At 34.8% G+C, this 20,529-nt stretch overlaps 2 protein-coding genes, 1 long non-coding RNA gene and 2 other non-coding genes across 5 annotated transcripts in view; all 5 read left to right on the top strand.

The window, feature by feature from the left end:
- The first annotated feature begins 231 nt into the window (after positions 1 to 231).
- Positions 232 to 1,977, top strand: LOC125274705. Its single transcript, XR_007186315.1, has 4 exons — positions 232 to 246; positions 345 to 492; positions 1,126 to 1,227; positions 1,523 to 1,977. It is a non-coding gene; the product is annotated as an uncharacterized LOC125274705 (long non-coding RNA).
- LOC125276329 lies at positions 907 to 1,038 on the top strand. The gene has a single exon (XR_007186648.1). It is a non-coding gene; the product is annotated as a small nucleolar RNA SNORA9 (small nucleolar RNA).
- Positions 1,318 to 1,449, top strand: LOC125276330. The gene has a single exon (XR_007186649.1). It is a non-coding gene; the product is annotated as a small nucleolar RNA SNORA9 (small nucleolar RNA).
- A 1,934-nt stretch (positions 1,978 to 3,911) lies between the features above and the next one.
- Positions 3,912 to 8,680, top strand: si:dkey-154b15.1 (RNA-binding protein 43). The gene is made up of 4 exons (XM_048201118.1): positions 3,912 to 4,027; positions 6,173 to 6,363; positions 6,473 to 6,558; positions 6,754 to 8,680. The coding sequence occupies exons 2-4, from the start codon at positions 6,180 to 6,182 to the stop codon at positions 8,077 to 8,079; spliced, it is 1,596 nt and encodes a 531-aa protein (XP_048057075.1). The 5' UTR covers positions 3,912 to 4,027; positions 6,173 to 6,179; the 3' UTR covers positions 8,080 to 8,680.
- Positions 8,681 to 10,603: 1,923 nt separating this feature from the next.
- myo1g (myosin IG) overlaps positions 10,604 to 20,529 on the top strand; it is a 54,671-nt gene continuing 44,745 nt past the window's right edge. The window contains exons 1-9 of the mRNA XM_048201117.1: positions 10,604 to 10,868; positions 13,077 to 13,285; positions 14,017 to 14,110; positions 14,404 to 14,569; positions 17,493 to 17,546; positions 17,774 to 17,872; positions 18,069 to 18,185; positions 18,376 to 18,582; positions 19,022 to 19,167. Of these exons, the coding sequence (XP_048057074.1) occupies positions 10,774 to 10,868; positions 13,077 to 13,285; positions 14,017 to 14,110; positions 14,404 to 14,569; positions 17,493 to 17,546; positions 17,774 to 17,872; positions 18,069 to 18,185; positions 18,376 to 18,582; positions 19,022 to 19,167 (1,187 nt within the window). The 5' untranslated portion in view covers positions 10,604 to 10,773. The remainder of the gene's footprint in view (positions 10,869 to 13,076; positions 13,286 to 14,016; positions 14,111 to 14,403; positions 14,570 to 17,492; positions 17,547 to 17,773; positions 17,873 to 18,068; positions 18,186 to 18,375; positions 18,583 to 19,021; positions 19,168 to 20,529) is intronic.

Below are 20,529 nucleotides of genomic sequence, written 5' to 3'. Positions count from 1 at the left end.
TAATAAGCTTTTGTATAAAACACTGTAAAAGCTAAATTACAAAGAACTACCATGAAGTGACTGAAATTCTGGTCTTATTTAACAAGTAATGGTTGGTTTACTGTACTGAGACGTCAGCATGATTAACAGTATTGTGCTGACCTCTAGTGTAAGAGCTGGAAACTGCAAGATTTTCCATCATACCAAAATGAAGATGTCAAACTTACAGTGAAAAGTCATTTTAACAATGGACCAGGACAATGAAAAGTATATGGCATATTTTTAAATTATCCCAGAGTAACAGGTATATACAACATAATTTAAATACATTACTAATATTTTAACCTTTCTTCGATGCTCTTCAGTGCTCCAGTTGATGGCAGTAACGGACCAAAAACCTGTGGGCCATTAAACCTCAGAAGAAGAACGATCAAATGACGTGTTTCCGGATTATTCTTTCTTTAGTTGGAGGACCATCGTGCGAGCAGTTGCTTCTCTCTCGTCTCTTTTAAGGTGAGGTTTGTGTATCAGAACATAAATATATAACATCGGATTATTTATTGTTCATCTCAATATTTTTTTTAATATGTAAAATATAATTCAGTAGTTGTGCATTATTGTAAAAACTGGTTTAATATGTGCTTGAATGTATGTAATTAAGTAACTATTCTTGTCTGCTAGTAACTGTAACATTTAACATTTTATGTTGCAGTACTAGTTGTTTTATTTAGTTACTGTAACTGGTTTTAAATACATTTTGACTGTTAAAACACGTGGTCACGAGGGTCCACGTGTGGAGAAGTTCAGATGCGTTTATTAGTTAAATCTCTTTAAACATAGGTATTCACTTTTTAAACGCATAAATAAAGTTTATGCAATTTAAGTTGGTAATTAATGTACAGTATAAAGCACTAAGATGGAAATGTCGTGCAGGCTGTTCAGCAAGGTTGAGTCTGACGTGACTCTGTCCTCTCCTGTATGTCTGCTAGATGGACATGGGGTGGTTTGAGGCCGTGCTGTTTGTCCCTTACAGCATGGTTATAGAAACCCCAGACAAGATGTTTCCAACATGTGCTCAGGGGTCTCAGTCTCAGCTTAATGTCACATTTTCTTGTGAAATGTACTGAAATGATCTTTCTCTTGCAGCATAATGGCATTTCCTTGAAGTCTTCATAGAACGTTCCTTTTGCCGCCTTAAATATGTATGAATGCAAGAGATGCATTTGTCAAAGCTGCTGCACGAATGAAGTAAGTCTGTTTCACACACAATTCAGACATATTTCAAAGCAACAGTTTCTAATGTTTTAACTCCGTATATTCTCTGTAAAAGAGAAGTAATTGCAGGCTGTTCAGCGAGGTTGAGTCATTGTGACTCTTGCCTTTCCTGTGATGTCTGCTAGAGAGATTTGAGGTGGTTTGAGGCCTTCTGGGGTGCCCTTCCCAGCATGGTTATATAATCTTCAAACATTTAAACTAGTTGCCTAGTTGTATAATTCTATGGTAAGAAATAATCTTGCTTCATGTAAATATTCTTCTTTTACAGGGAGAAGCTCCTACTTTGCTGAGGTGTCGATCACAAAATGTTAATTTTGTGCAAGGCCAGATCTAATAACCGTAGTGAATATTACATATTTGATTGCCATTTAACATTTTTATTTATTGTTGAATGTGTTATTGGTTGACATATTGAGGAACGTTATATTCAAGAGGATTTTTATTAGATTAAAACTGTTTTTGAATGAAAAATTCAACTAATTTATTATTATTATTTTTTTAAACATTTTATTTAAAGCACCATTGTTGGTTCTGTGTATTTGTGTTTGGTATGATAAAGAATAGTCAGAGAGATAGTGACATGTACAACTGGTTTATTGTGTATATTATCCTGCTTATTATGTGGTGATTTGCCATACAAGTAAATAATTGGAAATATTGGTTAGCTTTTTAACTCTTGTATTCAACTCAAAGCTTCTGCAAATTAAAGTGGTTCATAGCAAATGACTTGTGGTTATTTCTATCCAGTGTCTTTACACATTCAATTCAACGGTTTACTCTAGTAGTTCAACAAATACAATTTTAACACAAGGAACTGTTTTTGGTTTCTTAAAGACTCAGTTTGTGCTGCTGTTCTCCTTCATGTTTGATTATGAGGTATTCTCTCCTGTGGTCTCATGGGAAGGCTGGGATGGAAAGATATCCATCGATGAGCATTTCAGAATCAGGGTGGAACAGTGACTTCTCGGCTAATGTTTTATGAATACTGAGGTTTTGGACATACTGTTCTTTTCACGTATTGTTTTCTACTATATAGTAGGCATATTTATATTTTATATATATATATATATATATTATATATATTAATTGAAACTAAATGCTTAATAACAACTGTTATACTAAACATGCATGTGTGTAATGGATTAATAAAAATATAGATCATATAATTATACAAATCATATATAAATCATAAAATAATTCTAAGTAATTATCATTAAAACCAGACAATTTCATTGTTAAATATTTGTTTTTACTATATAATGACCTTTAATTTGGAGGAAGAGAAACTGGGGGAGTGACTTTATTGATTTGGGTGTGTCAGTGTCACTTTGCTCACATCTGATTGGCCCAATTTCAGTTTGAAATCTCTGAACCAGAACATAACCTGCCCCAGAGCAGGTTAGCCGTGAAGCGTAAGTTACTGTGGTGATGAACACAGCTAAAAGCCAAGTCACTTTCATGGTACCTAAAACCCAGGATTGGTGCAAACTTATCTGAAATTTACCTGGCTAGCCAGCTAATCCAGCTTCATGGTACAGGCCCCAGGTATTTCTCGCCTACTCTCTTATCAATACCGAGGATTCAGACATTCGTTCGCCTACTATATAGTAGGGAAGTGCGATTTTGGACACAGCCTACTTTTTGACTGGTTCATATTGACAATGACTATTATGCCATTATAGTATATACAGTGATTTAAAGAAAACAAAAAAAAACACACTTTATTTTTGTTATTGACAGCTGTTTGGAGGATTATTTTAATGGCACCAAAATCTCAACTTTACTGAACTGAATGGCTTAATAGGTAGCCTATGTATGTCTACTTCCAATTTATTTAACAGTTAAACTATTAAAGAGCAAAATATGAATGTGCCCATATTAAATGATACAAATGTGTTTTTGACCAGTTTTATTAAATTATTGTTCCTGAAATCCACCCTACTGCTGGGATCTGGGTAATCCTTTTTTTTTTTTTTTTGAACACAAGCTGATGATATGATCCAGATCAAAACCAAGAATTGTGATCTAATCTGATTTCAGAAGCCTTTTTTGTTTTTTTGTGACAATCCATTTTCAAGATTTGATCCAATCCTATATCTTAAATCTGACCAGAATACTTTTAAACAGGGTACTACTACACTGGTGGCCTCTTGTACACAGTGCCCTCTAGTGGTGGTTAGGTAAAACAAACAAATATAACAATGAATGCTGTTATTCATTTAAAACATTAATCTACATTTCTGAGATCAAGCAAACATTTAAGTTTTTTGAATTTTTACTTTAGTTTATAACGTTTTAAAATATGGATATTTTTCTTACACAATCAAATCGCTTCACTTCAGAAGGCCTTTATCAGTGTTTGGCTGAAAGAAGAAAGTCATATACACTCACAAATTTTGCTCATTTGTAAGTAGTTTTTTTCCCTAAATGGTTATGCTGGTAGATTGTATTTTTGAGTAATTTATAAATAGTAGAGTTTATACATTTTTGTGATTTTCCCTTTTTATGTATCCTATTGTAAAGCAGAATCAAATGTTCAACTTGTTCTTTGTCATTCAATCCGAGGCAAGATTGCCTCGTTTATAGATTATAAATAATTACCAGAGATCATTTAAGGAGTTAATCTTAAATCTTTTTTATAGCCTAAGTGCGAGCTGGCGCGCCCCCTTTTTTCCGTGGAGACAGTTTCACTTTCACTTAAGAACGAGGACGGCTGAGCCTTTCTTTGCTATCTCACCCTGGCGAACGTATTTAGCTAAAAAATCAGCCACAGGTACGGGTTTGTACATTTCTAAGTATAAAATAAATAATCGCTGTACATTTATTGTTAAATTACATTGCATTTCCTGTTCCTAATGTTATGTCGGAACGCCAGTTGTAAAACAAGTTTTCTATGTTTGGTGCTCCACTTAAAAAGCTACAAAGGTATCCAACAACTTTCTGTTTCACTTATCATGGGGGTTGTATTTTGTGAATTACGAATAATCTGAGAAACAACGAGCGCTTGATAGATTCAGTTGCCAGTAGTAACTTACAACAAAATTCTGAAATGCAAACAAACTCGCTCTCTTTTAGCAAGCCGTCTACACTAGTGAACGAATGACCTTATGGGGTAAAGGTTGCATTATCCATACAATCATGTTATTATTATTCATTTACTTCTGTAAATTACTGTACGAAAGTATTAATTTATTTTTTTCTTACATGTATTTTCCTATTCATATTTTTATTTCGTGGTTGTTCTTTATATCATGTATATATATATATATATATATATATATATATATATATATATATATATATATATATATATATATATATATATATATATATATATATATACAGTATATAGGCTGTATATACCACCACCAAAAAAAAAAAAAAAAAAAAAAAAAAAAAGGGTAATTGGGACTCAGTTTACATCTGGCAATTATGAGTTTTTTCTCAGAATTGTGTGATAAAAATATGCAATTGCACATTATAAAGTCAGAATTACGTGATATAAAGTCGGAGTTGCGTGTTATATAGTCAGAATTGTGAGATATAGGCCCGGTTTCACAAACAGGGCTTAGATTAAGTCGGAATTATGCCTTAGTTAATTTAGAACATTTAAGTAGCTTTTTTAAAACATGCCTTAGAAAAAATTACTGGCAGTGCCATATTTTAAAGGGTTAGTTCACCCAAAAATGGAAATTCTGTCATTTATTACTCACCCTCATGCCGTTCCACACCCGTAAGGCCTTCGTTAATCTTTGGAACACAAATTAAGATATTTTAGTTGAAATCCGATGGCTCAGTGAGGCCTGCGTAGCCAGCAGTGACATTTCCTCTCTCAAGATCCATTAATGTACTAAAAACATATTTAAATCAGTTCATGTGAGTACAGTGGTTCAATATTAATATTATAAAACGACAAGAATATTTTTGGCGCGCCAAAAAAACAAAATAACGACTTATATAGTGATGGCTGTCATTGGCCGATTTCAAAACACTGCTTCAAGAAGCATCGAAGCATAATGAATCAGCGTGTCGAATCAGCTGTTCGGAGCGCCAAAGTCATGTGATTTCAGCAGTTTGGCGGTTTGACACGTGATCCGAATCATGATTCAATACGCTGATACATTATTTTCATTTTTGGGTGAACTAACCCTTTAAGATCTGTCAATACAAGTTGCTTTCAGTTAAAACAGCTCAAACATGCATTTTAGTTCGGGACTAGGCTTAAGCCTTTGTCTGTGAAACCGGGGGTAAATTCATAAATTCTTTTTTTCCCCTCAGAATTGGACTTTTGCAATTGCGAGTTTACAGAGCCCCTAAAGGAACGTAGTGGTGGAAACAAAATATGAGATGGGAGGAAAAATAATAAGTCAATGCATTGCGCTCTCTCACAAATGTTTTGCGTTTCCCCGAGAAACTTTGCGTTCACTCGCAAAATCTTTGCATTCCCATCAGAAACTTTGCGTTCTGATGAGAAACTTTGCATTCCTCAAAAAGAGCTCAAAAGTTTTTGCGAGCGAATGCAAAGTTTCTTATCGGACTTAATTACTCATAATTGCGAGTTTATATCTCGCAATCCTGACTTTATTTCTTGCAATTGAAAGTTATATCTAGCACTTTTGACTTTATAACTCACAATTGAAGAAAAAACAGTCAAAATTGTCAGATAAAAAGGCACAATTATCTTTTAAATTGTTTTATTCCATGGCAGAAAGAAGCTTCCATATATACAGGGTGTGATTCACCTAAACATTTTATCTTGTGAGATATCTATGTAAGCTGCAGTAACAACAAGAAGTTTTTTTCCGAAAACAAATCTACATTTTACGCACATTCGCACTTAGAAAGAAACATATTGCTTCCTTTTGTGTTGTAATAACCGATCATTTATAATTTCCTCCCCCAATATTTATTGTTTTAGTTTTAAGATGGCCATGAAGGAAATGGTTATTGAAGTAAACGGGCTCCCGGACAACTACCCCGAAAATATGATGATTGACAAATTAACCATGCACTTTCTGAGGCGCAGTAACAAAGGAGGAGATGTTTTAACAGTGATTTATCCCACCTCCAACAAAGGCCAGGCTTATGTTGTCTTTGAATCACCTGAAGGTATAATACTTTGCCTTGCCATTTTGTTCTCCAAGTTTATCTAAGTTTAACATCATATTTCATGACTAACATTTCTTGTTTGCTTGTTTGTTTTCATTCAATGTCTTAGTCCCAGGGGTCTTGCAACACACACATGTTTTGATAGTGGAGAGTCAGTTTTACCCACTGGACATTAAAAAGGTGCATCAACCTCAGGTAAGACACTTCATTGGTGAACCTCGCTGAATCATACAGAATTATGCGACTTACAGTACAATGCGACTTATCATCGCCATTCTCATAACATCTTGTTTCATTTGGATATTTATGCACAAACTAAATAAATAACAGCCCAATAGTGTGACATGGCAAAGATATTTCCTTAACATGCTTATGTTCATATTTTCTCAGCTGGACATGCCAGCCGAAGCATTCATCGATATGAACATGTTCTCCAATCACAGAAAAATCCAAGAACTTCTTCATAGCCATGGCTTTCATGTGTCAGAGACCAGCCCAGGACAGCTGCATTTGCAGGGTTCCTTTCTTAAGCTAAAACTCATCTATCCCAAACTTGTGCAGTTTCTGGTTCAAGAAACTCACCCTCAAAGAGGAACACCTTCGCATTATACTAATGGCTACTCCTCTGTCTCCAGAGCTGAAAAAAGTGACTCCAGTGACTATGAATCCAGATCTAATTTCACATCGAGGCGCAGACACAACAATGGCAACTCAGTGTATGCTGAGGGCAGAAGCACATCTTCAGGAATAACCTCAAGATCCACAGAGTCCCAATACCGACAGGCATCCTTGCAGAATGCATCTCTACTGGATAGAAGCTCTAGCACAGAAAGTCCCTTTAGCAGTCCCTCCAGGATCTATGAGGATTCCCGCACAAGCGTTCAGCAGCGGAATCCCTCATCTCCCAGGCAAACTGAGGAGTCCATCCCTGTGGATCCAGATGTGTGGAAATACATAATGCACTTTAAGAAAGATTTTATAAATAAAATAAAATCAGATCACCACACTCATATTAATCATGAAGTTGAATTAGGGGTGGTTATGGTTAAAATCTCAGGAGGAAACTTTGGGGAAGCAGCTAAAGAACTGTCTGAATTGATCCAGGAAATCACTGATTCTGTACGCACACAAGAAATAGACATGAATGCATGTGATGAAAGTCAGAAGAGAGACATTATCCAGAAAGCTTACTCATTTCAACATATCTACAGTGTTTTAATTAGACGGGAAGGTAACATTATTAAAGTGCTGGGGTCATCAAAAGACAGTTATGAAGCAAAGCAAAAGCTTCTTGGCCGGGACGTTGACATTGCACCGCCTAAACGCATGGAGAGGAACAGTTCACGACGCAGCAGCTCTTTGCCAAGACAAAAAACAAGGGCCAGAATGGAGAACCTAGACATAGATCAAATTGCAGCTACTGTTAGTTGCTCCTCTGCCTCACATTCCCAAACAGACTCTCAATCGCAGCAAGAAGTTCAAAAGGAAAGAGGTCGCCAGCCTTCTAAATCCACTGCAGATCGCAGGTCACAGAGCGGCTCTCGATTACAACACAGAAATCAAAAGAGTGTAAAGCAAGAACCATCAACTTATGTTCAGCAGGATTTGACACCCTCTAGTGGAGTTCAGACATCTAAACAAGGGCCACTACCTAAATTAAAAGGTTCTCTGTTTACTGATAAAAGTAAAAAATTTCTAAAACGACTGAAACCATAATTCAATAATTCTACATTTGAAGCCGTGGCTGAAAAATACACTTTAAGACTTTTTAGAATGAAATTGTTTTAAAAGAGTGATATGACTGCTTTGTATTACTGATGGTTCTATTTCTAATCACATGTTCATTCACATGAATGTTCTGGGTTCAGTACCAAGTTTGACAGCAATTTTGCAATTTAAAAAAAAAAAGGTTACTGTGAGACAATCATTGCTTACTAATTTATGTGATGATGAGAACGACTCAAATAATACACATAAGTTTTAAAGGAATAATTAATTTCAGCAATAAAAACAATTATTAGTTTTACTTTTTTGCTTTTAAACCCTCCAAAAAATGGGGCCCATCCACCTTCATTGTAAGTGCCTCACAATATCTTCTTTTTTTTTTTTTCTTTTTTTTTTTAAGAAAACTAGGGATGAATCGTTTTTTTTTTTTTTTTTTTTTTGGTTGTAATCAACATTATGCCACAAATGTTGATTGAGCTTAACTTGTATTGAACCCTTGAAATATTGCTCTAACTTGTCAAATCTCAAAATCACACGGGTTTCTTTGTAATTATTGCCTTACATCTAATAAAGAAAATGGGCATATACATGTAACTTCCCGTATTTTTTGTCTTACATTAGATGTATATATTTATACATGTCTGATATATTTGCAGTATTTGCATTCTACATTCAGTTATTTAGTTGTCTCTTTTATTACCATGGAGACTCAATGAGGAAGTGTCTTTTTCAGCATTCTACAGGAAATGAGGCAGGCCCTGTGGTTGACTTAGGGGCTGAACACCTCCCCGACAGGGAAAAAAGAAAAGAGAAACAAACTCAGCTCTCGTGTCAAAAAAGTTCGAATTTAAGAAATACACTAATGTGCAGAGTTCCTTTGTTTTTCCTTATGATTTATAAAGCACTGATTTTTTTTTTATTGTATTAATTGAGAATGTATATTTTCAGGTATTTCTATCAGATGTAGTTTTCTGTCATACAAAAATCCCCAAAATCCCCTTTATGTTTTTTCTTTACCTGTGGTCTGCTATTTAAGAAATTCATTAGTCATTATGATTCATTGGTTGTCAATATTCTTTTTAGGTATTATTATTATTATTATTTTAAAGCATTACCGTATAAGGGCAAATATGGATCTAAATTATCTGTAAAGTTTGTAATAGTTATACAGTTCTATATATATACTGTGACTACTGACTCATCTCAGCTCATTCTCTGATTTGCACTGTTCTCAAACTATTTTAATTGAATTAAAATGCCTTACAATAAATGTAATTACTCAACATCACCTAAAATATTCTATTTTTTATTGTCTATAATTGTATAAAAGTGGAATGAACCGACATAATGACATAACATTTTGGCTTCGGAGCAATAAAACAAGGTTTTGTCATAGGTTTGAACTTTCAGCTCTCAAATGTCCTACCATTAAAATTAAATGAATTTCCTTATGACAACTCTCTGAGTGTTTGGCATGGTAATGGGTATGACAATGTTGATATGTTTGGTCTTGGTGGAATAGATCTGCTACACTATTGCTGCTGCAGAGCAAATACAGTACTTGCAACTGCCAGTACATACAGGACACGCTGCTGTGAGCAAGTAAGACATGCAGCGTACATGAATTACCCGTAGCAGATACAGGTGGAGCTGGGGAAGGTGGAGGGTTTCTAAGGCAAATGCTACCAAAGTATTTGAAGTTTGAGCACTCAAGCTCATTGGCTACTGATACAGCAGGAACCAATCACCAATCAACAAAGTGATTACAAGCAGGTTGAGTTAAAGGACCTTTTACCCTGTGCCATCTTGAGTTTCATGACAGAACTTTGTATTTACTGTAGGTTCTTCAGTTCTTTGGTTGTCAATTATACCCTACCACATTAAGTGAACAGAATTTTTAGTATTACATGGCTTTAATAGCATGTAATTTGTAATACTGTGAAGAACATGTTCATTTGGATTGTTTCAATGCTGATAGGTATCACAACTGCACCCCTTTATTTCTCCATAAATGGCATGCTGTTTATCCTTTCCTGTCTGTCTGTATCTTGTTTGGTCCTGTTGTTTATAGTTGTAGGTTTTGCAAGAAGGGAACAGATCCGAGATTAGTGTGTGTGGGCAGCATAAGCACTAAAGATCTAGTTCTTGACAGTAGATCCACACTCCCCCGTGATTGCAAGACTAGAGGAAGAGGGTGGTCTTTCGGAAATGCCATTCATCCTTTTATAAGATAAGATAATGATCTATAATGTCTTACAGCTTATTTTAATGAATACACATTCTTTGTACTTCGCAATGACTTAAAAAACATGGTGAAGGTAATTAAAAAGGAGTTAAGTTTAGTTAAGGTTTCACTGTGGATACTGTCAGGGCCTGTGGTAGTTCATGAAGATGCGACAAAGACTTAAGTTTAGTTCCTTCCCCCATATGAACAAAAATACACACATACATATGCAGATGTTGTCTTGAACAGGATGACATGCTGAAGCCTGCAGACCGCAGTCACTGACTTCACTTAGCACATTCTCAGATCACGCAAGACCAAAACCTAGGCCACACCCACTCCACGTTCATCTCCTCTACCGGCTTTGAGAATACGGCAGTCAATGCTTGGTTCCTGTGCCTTTCTCATCACCTTCCACTTTTCTCTCCATTCATTTGTCCTTCAAATAGACTCCTGCAGAGATGGCGGAGCTGGAGGGCTTGGAGTTCGGAAAGTCAGACTTTGTGCTTCTAGACGAGGTCACTATGGAGCAGTTTATGGAGAATTTGAAGTTAAGGTAAGAGTGAACAGTTTACACTAAGTGGTGGTGTGTAAAAAGACTCGATGGACATTATATATTACAAAGAACCTGACAAGACAACAGTAAACAAGGCCTTCAAAAAGGTTACTTGGTGTTGACATGAGGTGGTGTTGACTTGAGCGTTTGAAGCAGCTCATTTTGGGAGCTTTGAAGCTAAGATAAAGTCATTTTTGTATGTAGAACTTGTCCATTACGTCTGTTTCACTGTCAAAAGTGAGTATTTAAAGTCTTGTTTTATGGTTTTAGTGTCTTTTTGATTTTAACCACTCCCTTCTTGGTAGAAAAAAAGGAGTGACAAGAAAATGACAGATTTTTAGAAGAAAAAAGTGGAGGGGAAAGAATGTGTCATATTAATTTTGATTTCCCGCTCATAGAGATATCATTTGCTGTTGCTGACATCAAAAGCTTAAGAGACAAAAACATATCTGATCATGTCTTATGACAGATGATAATGACCAGCCAGTCGAATCTTAGCAGTTCTGATGATGAAATCAAAAGTTTCTAGTTCTCCTTTACTTTAACATGCAGCATTTGCTTCCATGTCCCATATCTGTGATGTCATTGGTTAAACTGAGTTGAATCAGATGACCTTTTCACAAGACTCTTTGTGAGTGTGGTGTTAAAATCTGTTTGCTGGCAAGTGTTGCTACGAACTTCTTTTGTCTGTTACAGATTCTTATGCCTCTGAAACAATATGGGGGGGAAACAACTTTTTCGTTTCTTGTCCTTTTGTGCTTTTAATCAGCTGTATGACCAGACCTCATGTGACTACCACACAATCACACATGAAAATACTAATACATTCATAATGTGTGGAGAAAAGGCATCCTACAAACTGAATCCTTAGATATTACTACTATTATGTTTTAAGTATTTGAATTATGTGTTGAATATGCTTGTTTTGTATAAAGTATTTATAACCTATAATGCATTTTAACTATCGACAGATATGTATTTTAGCTATACGCCAAGAATATATGTAGTTTACCTGTAAGCCAGCAAAGATTAACCAACATTACACTATATTTTTTCATTGTTTGAAATACAGAAAGTGAGTCATCTTGAGCCCCATTGCACTTCCTGTTCTCACTTCCCAGCCCTGTATCACTTCCTGCTGAATATGGGCGTGCATGACATTGAGAAACATACTGTGTCACATAATTAACATCAAGTTATGACACTTGTTTCCCCTTGTTAAAATTTAAATTTATCACTGGGGAAATAGTATTACAGTATTTGATATCAGCCCTACTGTGCAAAAGTCTTAGGCCACCATTAGATGTTGTTTAAGCAGTGGTATAATGACCATATATTATTTCTCAGTGTCTTTATTAGATATACAGGAAAATACAGGAAATTTGTATGCAGTAAAAAGACAAAAAAAAAGACAAAACAAAAAAAAAAAAAACAGAAAACCTTCTATAGGCTAAAGTGGCAAGTATGTAGTGACCTCTCCTTGACACTTGAGCAAAAGCAGGAACCTGGCTCTCTTAAACCTAAATGGAATGGAAAAGGACTGGAAGGCCAAGAAAACTTTCAAAATATGATGAGAAGTTTCTCAGTTTCTCAGAAGTTTCTTTTTTTTTTTTTTTTTTTTTTTTTTTTTTTTTACATTTTTCTGTATTTTCTGTATATATAATATATATAGTACTGTGCAAAAGTCTTAGGCCACCACCAGCTTTATATTATATTATATTATATTATATTATATTATATTATATTATATTATATTATATTATATATATATTATATTATATTATATTATATTATATTATATTATATTATATTATTAATTTTCACAGCATTAAAGTTTATCATTTTAGTATTTTAGTACATTTTTAGTATATTTTATTTTATTTACAATAATTTTTATTATTATATTTTCTATGATTCCAAGTGAAAAATAATGTATTAGGCTTATACTCTAAGGACATGAACAAAACAGACATTCCTCTATTTATGTTTCTCTTAAACCTCTACGATTTATGATTAATTGAATCCCAACTCACCTTATAGTAACACTCAACACATTCATCATTTGTTCTTTAATTTGTCTGTTCGGACACCAGGAACTAAAGCAAACTAGCATATGACGGAAACAATGAGTCTATTTCTATGAAAGCTATTTCTAACTGCTCTACTTGACACATGCATATTTTTCACAGTATTGTTTGTTGTTTTCAGGTTTGAGAAGGGCCGTATCTACACTTTCATTGGAGAAGTAGTGGTGTCAGTCAATCCGTACAGACAGTTAGATATCTATGGGAAGGAGGTCATTGAGGACTACAGGGGCAGAGAACTGTATGAGAATCCTCCTCACCTGTATGCAGTCGCAGATGCTGCTTATAAAGCCATGAAGAGACGAGCCAAAGACACATGCATCGTCATTTCAGGTACAACAACTACTAAAACACACCCACTGCTGAATAAAACAGAAGACACTGGTTCAGAGGTGGATTGTTCAGAGGTCATTCATGTCACAATGATCAAAATGAAATAAAAAAAAAACAGGAGAAAATAGACCTAGTCAAGCTCAACAAAATGCATGGTGAAAATATCTCATATTTAACCCGGTTTACCGGCCTATTATTCTATAGTCTTTTATACTACTTCCATGCTGCTTAAGCATAGCACTGCTATGACCTGCAGTTATACACAGCAAAATCTCCAGAGGAGTTAAATTAGCTCTGCTCATAGTACATATGGTCCCTCTCTAAATAGTGTTAAAGTAACACTAAAGCAGAGTTAAAGTTAATTAGATAATTAAGCAATTAATTGAGTAATGATTGCGCATTAGTGATGAACACCTGCTGTTAACAAGCTAAATCACTGAAGAAAAGAGAAACACAAGAACTACAACTGACTTCAGTCACAGCCTTATTAATTGCTCAATTATCTCATTAACTTTAACTCTGCTTCAGTGTTACTTTAACACTATTTAGAGAGGGACCATATGTACTCTGAGCAGAGTTGATTTAACTCTGGAGATTTTGCTGTGTACTGTGTGATAAACCACGTACAGAGAGTTTGCCCTGTGTGCCTCTGATGGGGAAGACCAAAACTGATAAACAAAGACTTTACTGTATGGATTAGACAGTTTCATTCAAATCTCAATGTGTTTCAGGTGAGAGTGGAGCAGGCAAGACTGAGGCAAGCAAGTACATTATGCAGTACATTGCAGCTATTACCAACCCTAACCAGAGGGCAGAGGTCGAGAGGTCAGTTTCCTGGTGACGTTAACAGTGCTGGAATTTCAGGGTTAATGCTCTGAATATGTTTTGCATTTAATAACAAAATAATTTTATTGCTTTTATTGCCCTATAATATATTATAGTCAGATTTGTATAACAGATTATTTGAAGAATATCAAATGTTCATGTTTACAGACTATTTTGAAGATAATTACTTATTATTGTGCTCTATGTGCACCGACAAACAGAGTTTTTTTTAATACATATTATAATGTTTATAAATGATTTTTGCGTATTACTGTATTTGCATCCTGCTACAGTGTGAAGAACGTACTCCTGAAATCCAACTGTGTGTTAGAGGCCTTTGGAAATGCAAAAACCAACCGCAATGACAACTCTAGCCGCTTTGGGAAATACATGGACATCAACTTCAACTTTAATGGAGACCCCACAGGAGGACACATTAACAACTACTTGCTGGAGAAGGTAAGAACACATCAGTATCGTATCAGTACAAAGTAAAGCGCATCATGAACATGACATCTAAATATGGAACTTGACATTGGCAAAAATAAATTGTTAGTTTTGAATGTGGTGATGTGCATTGATAATGATTATTGTTTACCTTTGCCTGGTTTATTCATCCCATTAAAGTTCGCCCCATGTGCCAACACAATTAATTCAAAGGTATGAAACGAAAGTTGCCATAGTCTTTTCATCCCTATTGTGATGCATTTCTGAGTGAAACGGCTTCTAGAACAAGAAAAAATGTAGGGTGGGACTTGATATTTTACATCGAGAATTGATTGGATCATTGGATGGTTATGGTTTGCTATTGCTGTGATCTCATGTGAGTGACAGGTTGTCCTGCCCTCATGCCAGTAAACACATCATCAGAGAAGAGAAGAGGTGTCAGTGCAAGAGGGAGAAGTTATTTTAATTAAAAATTATGATGGCACATTAATTTAAAAAAAATAATGATGTGCACAGATAAATAATTTATAATAAGGCAGCGGCTATGTATAAATATAGTTATACGTATAAATATATAGTTATATGTAATATATAGTAATATATAGTTATATTATATAGTTATATGTATAAATATAGTTCTATTTATATAAATATAGTTATAGTAATACAGAAGTATGAATGGCAACAAAACGTATATTCTTTATAAGTGCTAAGAGCGCTACATTTTTAACTATTTATATTATTTATATACTATTTGAGATACTATTTGCATCTCACTGTATTGTAGTATATTATAAAAGAGTATGCAATTATAACATATTCAGTGTATATCATACATGGATGCTGTTTTATTGGGACATTACTTGTACTTGACATTGCCTCCCTTACAACTAGTCCTAACCCTACCCATTAAACATTTTATTTCCACTATTAAAGCTTCAGTCTGTAATTTTTTTTTTTTTTTTTTTTTTTTTTGGGTTAAAAATCAATTTTTGAGCAAGTACATAACCAGCCAGTGTTCAAATCTCCTTACCTTAGCCTGATTCACAACGGTAAGCTTGTAATAATGTTTTATAATAAAATCGATACTGGTGGGTTTCTGCTGGAAATTCTAGCATGCAGCTGTTCGTCTTTGCGTCATGACCGTCACATCTGTTTACATAAAGAAGGAGTCCCAACTAGTGGGCTATATGGCATGTGAGGATGCTGCTGGTAGCGGATCATTTATAGCCTTTTCTCTCAGCAGCTGGAATAATTAAACTTATCATTTTGATAGCGGATTGTAATCCAGAAAGGTCAAAATTACAATCACCAGTGACAACTGGAGATTCACCCGTAGTCAAAAGCAAAAGACTTTGGATGCAGAGTGGCTACAGAAATTGAAATCTACAGGTAACGCTAATACAAACTAAATAAAACCATGCCGATGCACAACCCACGGAAAGACAATAATTCCGCAAATAACTGCAATTGTAGGTTTCAAACAGAGATGGCGACAAAGAGGCAAAACTTACGTACTGCAGCTTTAAATACCTGTTAGGAACTTTATTTCCACTTTTCGAATATTTTCTTAATTTTTATTTAAAATAAATGCTACTCTGAGCTGATATGCGAAGAGAAAAGGGAGAAGAATGAATTTGGTAAAAAGCAAATTCGAACACTGGTTGGAACACTGCTAAATGCACTGACTAGGGCTGCGTTCGAAATCACATATTCTCTTGAGTGGATACTTATTTTAAATAAGCAATTACTTCACAACCTCTAAAAAAGAACATTCTATATATTATGACAGTGTGTGTAGTATTAATGTAATATGGAAGTACTATTTTCGGCATGTTGTCATTGTCATGTGACCTACTCGTGTCAGTTGTGTCGCTTCACTGCCATTTACAAATCATTTCCCAATGGCCTTATGGGATAGTAAAGTGTCCATCATATACACACTTCAGAATCTCTCCCAAAGTAGTGGGTCATCCGGTTACTTTTTGCCTACTCTTTTAAGAGTACTGTGAACTCGGACACACATCTTTTGTCACATGCTATTTTTCACCTACTATGTAGTAGGGAAGTATGCGATTTCGGATGCAGCCCATGTTGTCAGCAGGATTTCTTTTGTAATTTTGTCTGGTCCAACCAGATAATGGTGGGCGGAGTTAATGTAAATAGCCTCTGCCAACAAGATTTTGAAAACAAATTTGCACTTGGTTATAGGCCATTACTGCAATATTCCATAAAATATAAGTATCGTCAATTTTTATTTCATGCTGACTTTAAAAAACAGAATAGTTTTGTGATATGCCTGTTATTTATAAATCTATAATAAAGTGATAAATAATGACAGTTCTTTCTTAGTTATGTTTTGTCAACATCCTGTCCAACTGATATAACAACGGAAAGCGCTCAAAGTTGCTGTGGTTACCTTGTCATGGTTACCTTGCCTACTTTCAGAAAATACATGAAAAAACTTTTACTTTCACTGAAAAACCTGTCTAAGCATTTGAAGCATTCCTAAAATAATCTATCAAAATGAAACTGCTTAGTTTATGTGCTATTTATATTTAAAATGTATTCTTTTTGGTCTGTTGAGGGTTGTAACACAAATATAATGCTGCATTTACAAAAAGAATATTTCAAAATGAAAACAAAGTGTTCAGCTGATGTCACTCTGGAAGTCTTTGTATTTTTAGACATTATTAGTGTAGATTGTTCTATTCAATTCAATTTGCATTTATTTGAATAGCACTTTTGACAATACATATCGTTTCAAAGCAGCTTTACAGAAAATGCATGTGTCTACTTTACAATTTAGAGTGATCTGTTATTTAGAGGTGACTGTGTGTCCATTTCAGAAATGTACATTTCAAGATTGTGGGTCATATCAATACCGTGTAATACAAAAAAGACTATTAACACAAATACTGTGCTGTATTTACAGTCAAGAGTTGTTCAACAGCATGAAGGAGAGAGAAACTTCCACTCATTTTATCAGGTGAGGTCTTCTGCCAGGATATGGTAAATGAAATTACGATTTTACACTGGTAGTGCTAACTGCTGCAAGAACTGTGTGTAAATGTTTAACAGACGTATAGGTCAAGATAATGTCTTTATCTTAAATGTTTATGGAGTATTAATATATGTGTTTTAATGTGACCAAGTTTTCCTAATGGATGAATAAAACTGAACTGAACTAAACATTTATGTGATGTGTTCATACAGGTGTTACGGGGAGGGTCTGAAGATTTGCTGAAGTCCTTATATCTGCAGAGAGATCCCGCAGGATATACCTACACCAGTCAAGGAGCCTCTGTCACACTTGTACGTACTTAAATGAGTATACTAATTAGAAACACATAACCACTTCACAAGCTAACCATTAGCATTTTGCTCTTCTATAGAGTTTTTAGCAGTGTTTCTGTATACTTATGAATTACGAAATGTACCATGCACTATTTTTATGTATTTAAGTTCCTCTCTTTTTCTGTCTCTTTGTTTTGCCATATCATCTTCACAGGCGTCCAATAACGACTCCTTATGTCACAAAGCTGTGATGGCAGCACTAAAAGTGATTGGCTTCACTGCCGAAGAGATCAGCTCCATCTACAAGATCCTCAGTACCATCCTGCACCTGGTCAGTCCCACTACTGCCTGCTGTGGAAGATTGTTTTCTATTGTTTTTCAGATTTTAGTTTAGATTACATCTTGATATTTAGCTTTTTTGTCTTAGTTTAAACTTTGTTTTGTTTTATTTTTAATAATTTTAAGCATTGGAAGTGGCCCCGGCCCCCTTGTTTAAAGGCCTTGCAATGTTATTGTTTCAGGGTAACCTTCAGTTTACTACTGATGGTGAACATGTCGTAATTGTCGGAGAAGACAAATTGAAACACATTTCCGAGTTGACGTCCACAGAGTCTGAGAATGTCATAAAAGCACTTCTCTACCGCACAGTGGCAACTGGGGGTGGTGAGGTCATCGAAAAGGGACACAACGAGCAGGAAGCTACCTATGGAAGAGACGCTTTTGCCAAGGTATTGTACCCTGTCCTGCAAAATGTTTCCTTGTTTGTGAATCATCCATCATCTAATTATTTTAAAATCTATTAAAATATACATACAAAAATATATTAAAATCTAATTTTCTTTCATCCTTTAGTTTATTGTGGTAGTAAACATGCTCTAACTTTCAGAACTCAAAAGTCCCTCTCCATTTAAAAGACCATATTGCAGCAGAAACAGCTCATTACAAAACTTTGTGACATCAAAAGGATGAATATATTCACGCATGAACTCCCACATTAAATCAACAATATGTGTTCAATGTCAGGGTCAGGGGGAGGGTGGAAAATGCAAAACTGTTTCCACTTGAAGTGGTCCTTGGGGGAAAATAAAATAATAAATGTTGGTACGACCTTGCTGTATTATATGTTCATATAATATGTTGTCATTCTGGCATGGTTTCCATTTTTAGGCTTTATATGAGAGATTGTTTGCATGGATAGTGGGTCGTATCAATGCTGTTATTGAAGTGAAGGACTACAATCCTGCCCTGCATGGCAAAAACACTGTTATAGGTGTGCTGGACATCTATGGCTTTGAGATATTTGACAACAACAGGTCAGTATCATTTATGTATTGTGTAGCTATTAACCCTATAAAGCCTACTGTATAATGATACACAAATTTCTAAGGCCTCTAAATTATCAGCATCATCAGAACTTTCTTGAAAATTCTGCTTCTGTCGTCTGATTGATTGTTTATACTTTTTAAGCAAGTAAAAGGCATTTTAGTATCATCTAAAAATCCTTTAGATTCTGGTACAAGTATCTTTTTGCTGTGAAATCTTAACTGATTTTTATAAATCAAACAATGAATACCTTTTATATTGTTAGTAATATGTTTTGAGATGAATACTAACTGGAATAAAGCAACTTAGGTTTACTTTATTATCCATACATAATTATTTAGACAAATCATGTCAGTATCAAATATGATACATCAGGCTTTTGAGGAGTGTTTATTTGTTCATCTCTCAATTATCATTGTATTGAATTGCATTATATGTTATAGGGATATAGGGACAACTTATATTTATGTGTTTTAAGTAAGTAATCTGCTATGCTGTTAAAAAGATCTCATTGATTTACATGACAAGCACTCAGAATCTTTCTTTTTCACCATGTCAGGAACTTCACCAAATTACATATTTTTGCTCAGTTTAGGTCTTTAAATATTAATGTTTTTCTTCCTCGAGTATGAGCTCCATATTCTCAATATGTCATTCTATATGAGCCATAAAAGCTTGATGTATCAAATATGATACTCAAAAAACAAAAAAAAACAAAACAAAAAAAACACATATGCAAACTTAAATACAGGTGCTGGTGATATAATTAGAATATCATCAAAAAGTTGATTTATTTCACTAATTCCATTCAAAAAGTGAAACTTGTATATTATATTCATTCATTACACACAGACTGATATATTTCAAATGTTTATTTCTTTTAATTTTGATGATTATAACTGACAACTAAGGAAAATCCCAAATTCAGTATCTCAGAAAATTAGAATATTACTTAAGACCAATACAAAGAAAGGATTTTTAGAAATCTTGGCCAACTGAAAAGTATGAACATGAAAAGTATGAGCATGTACAGCACTCAATACTTAGTTGGGGCTCCTTTTGCCTGAATTACTGCAGCAATGCAGCGTGGCATGGAGTTGATCAGTCTATGGCACTGCTTATGTGTTATGAGAGCCCAGATTGCTCTGATAGTGGCCTTCAGCTCTTCTGCATTGTTGGGTCTGGCATATCGCATCTTCCTCTTCACAATACCCCATAGATTTTCTATGGGGTTAAGGTCAGGCGAGTTTGCTGGCCAATTAAGAAGAGGGATACCATGGTCCTTAAACCAGGTACTGGTAGCTTTGGCACTGTGTGCAGGTGCCAATCCTGTTGGAAAATGAAATCTGCAT

Source organism: Megalobrama amblycephala, linkage group LG9 (genome assembly GCF_018812025.1).
Source record: "Megalobrama amblycephala isolate DHTTF-2021 linkage group LG9, ASM1881202v1, whole genome shotgun sequence".
In the NCBI taxonomy this organism is placed as follows: Eukaryota; Metazoa; Chordata; class Actinopteri; order Cypriniformes; family Xenocyprididae; genus Megalobrama; species Megalobrama amblycephala.
Note: the sequence above shows the minus strand (reverse complement) of the source record. Positions and strands in the feature narration are given on the sequence as shown.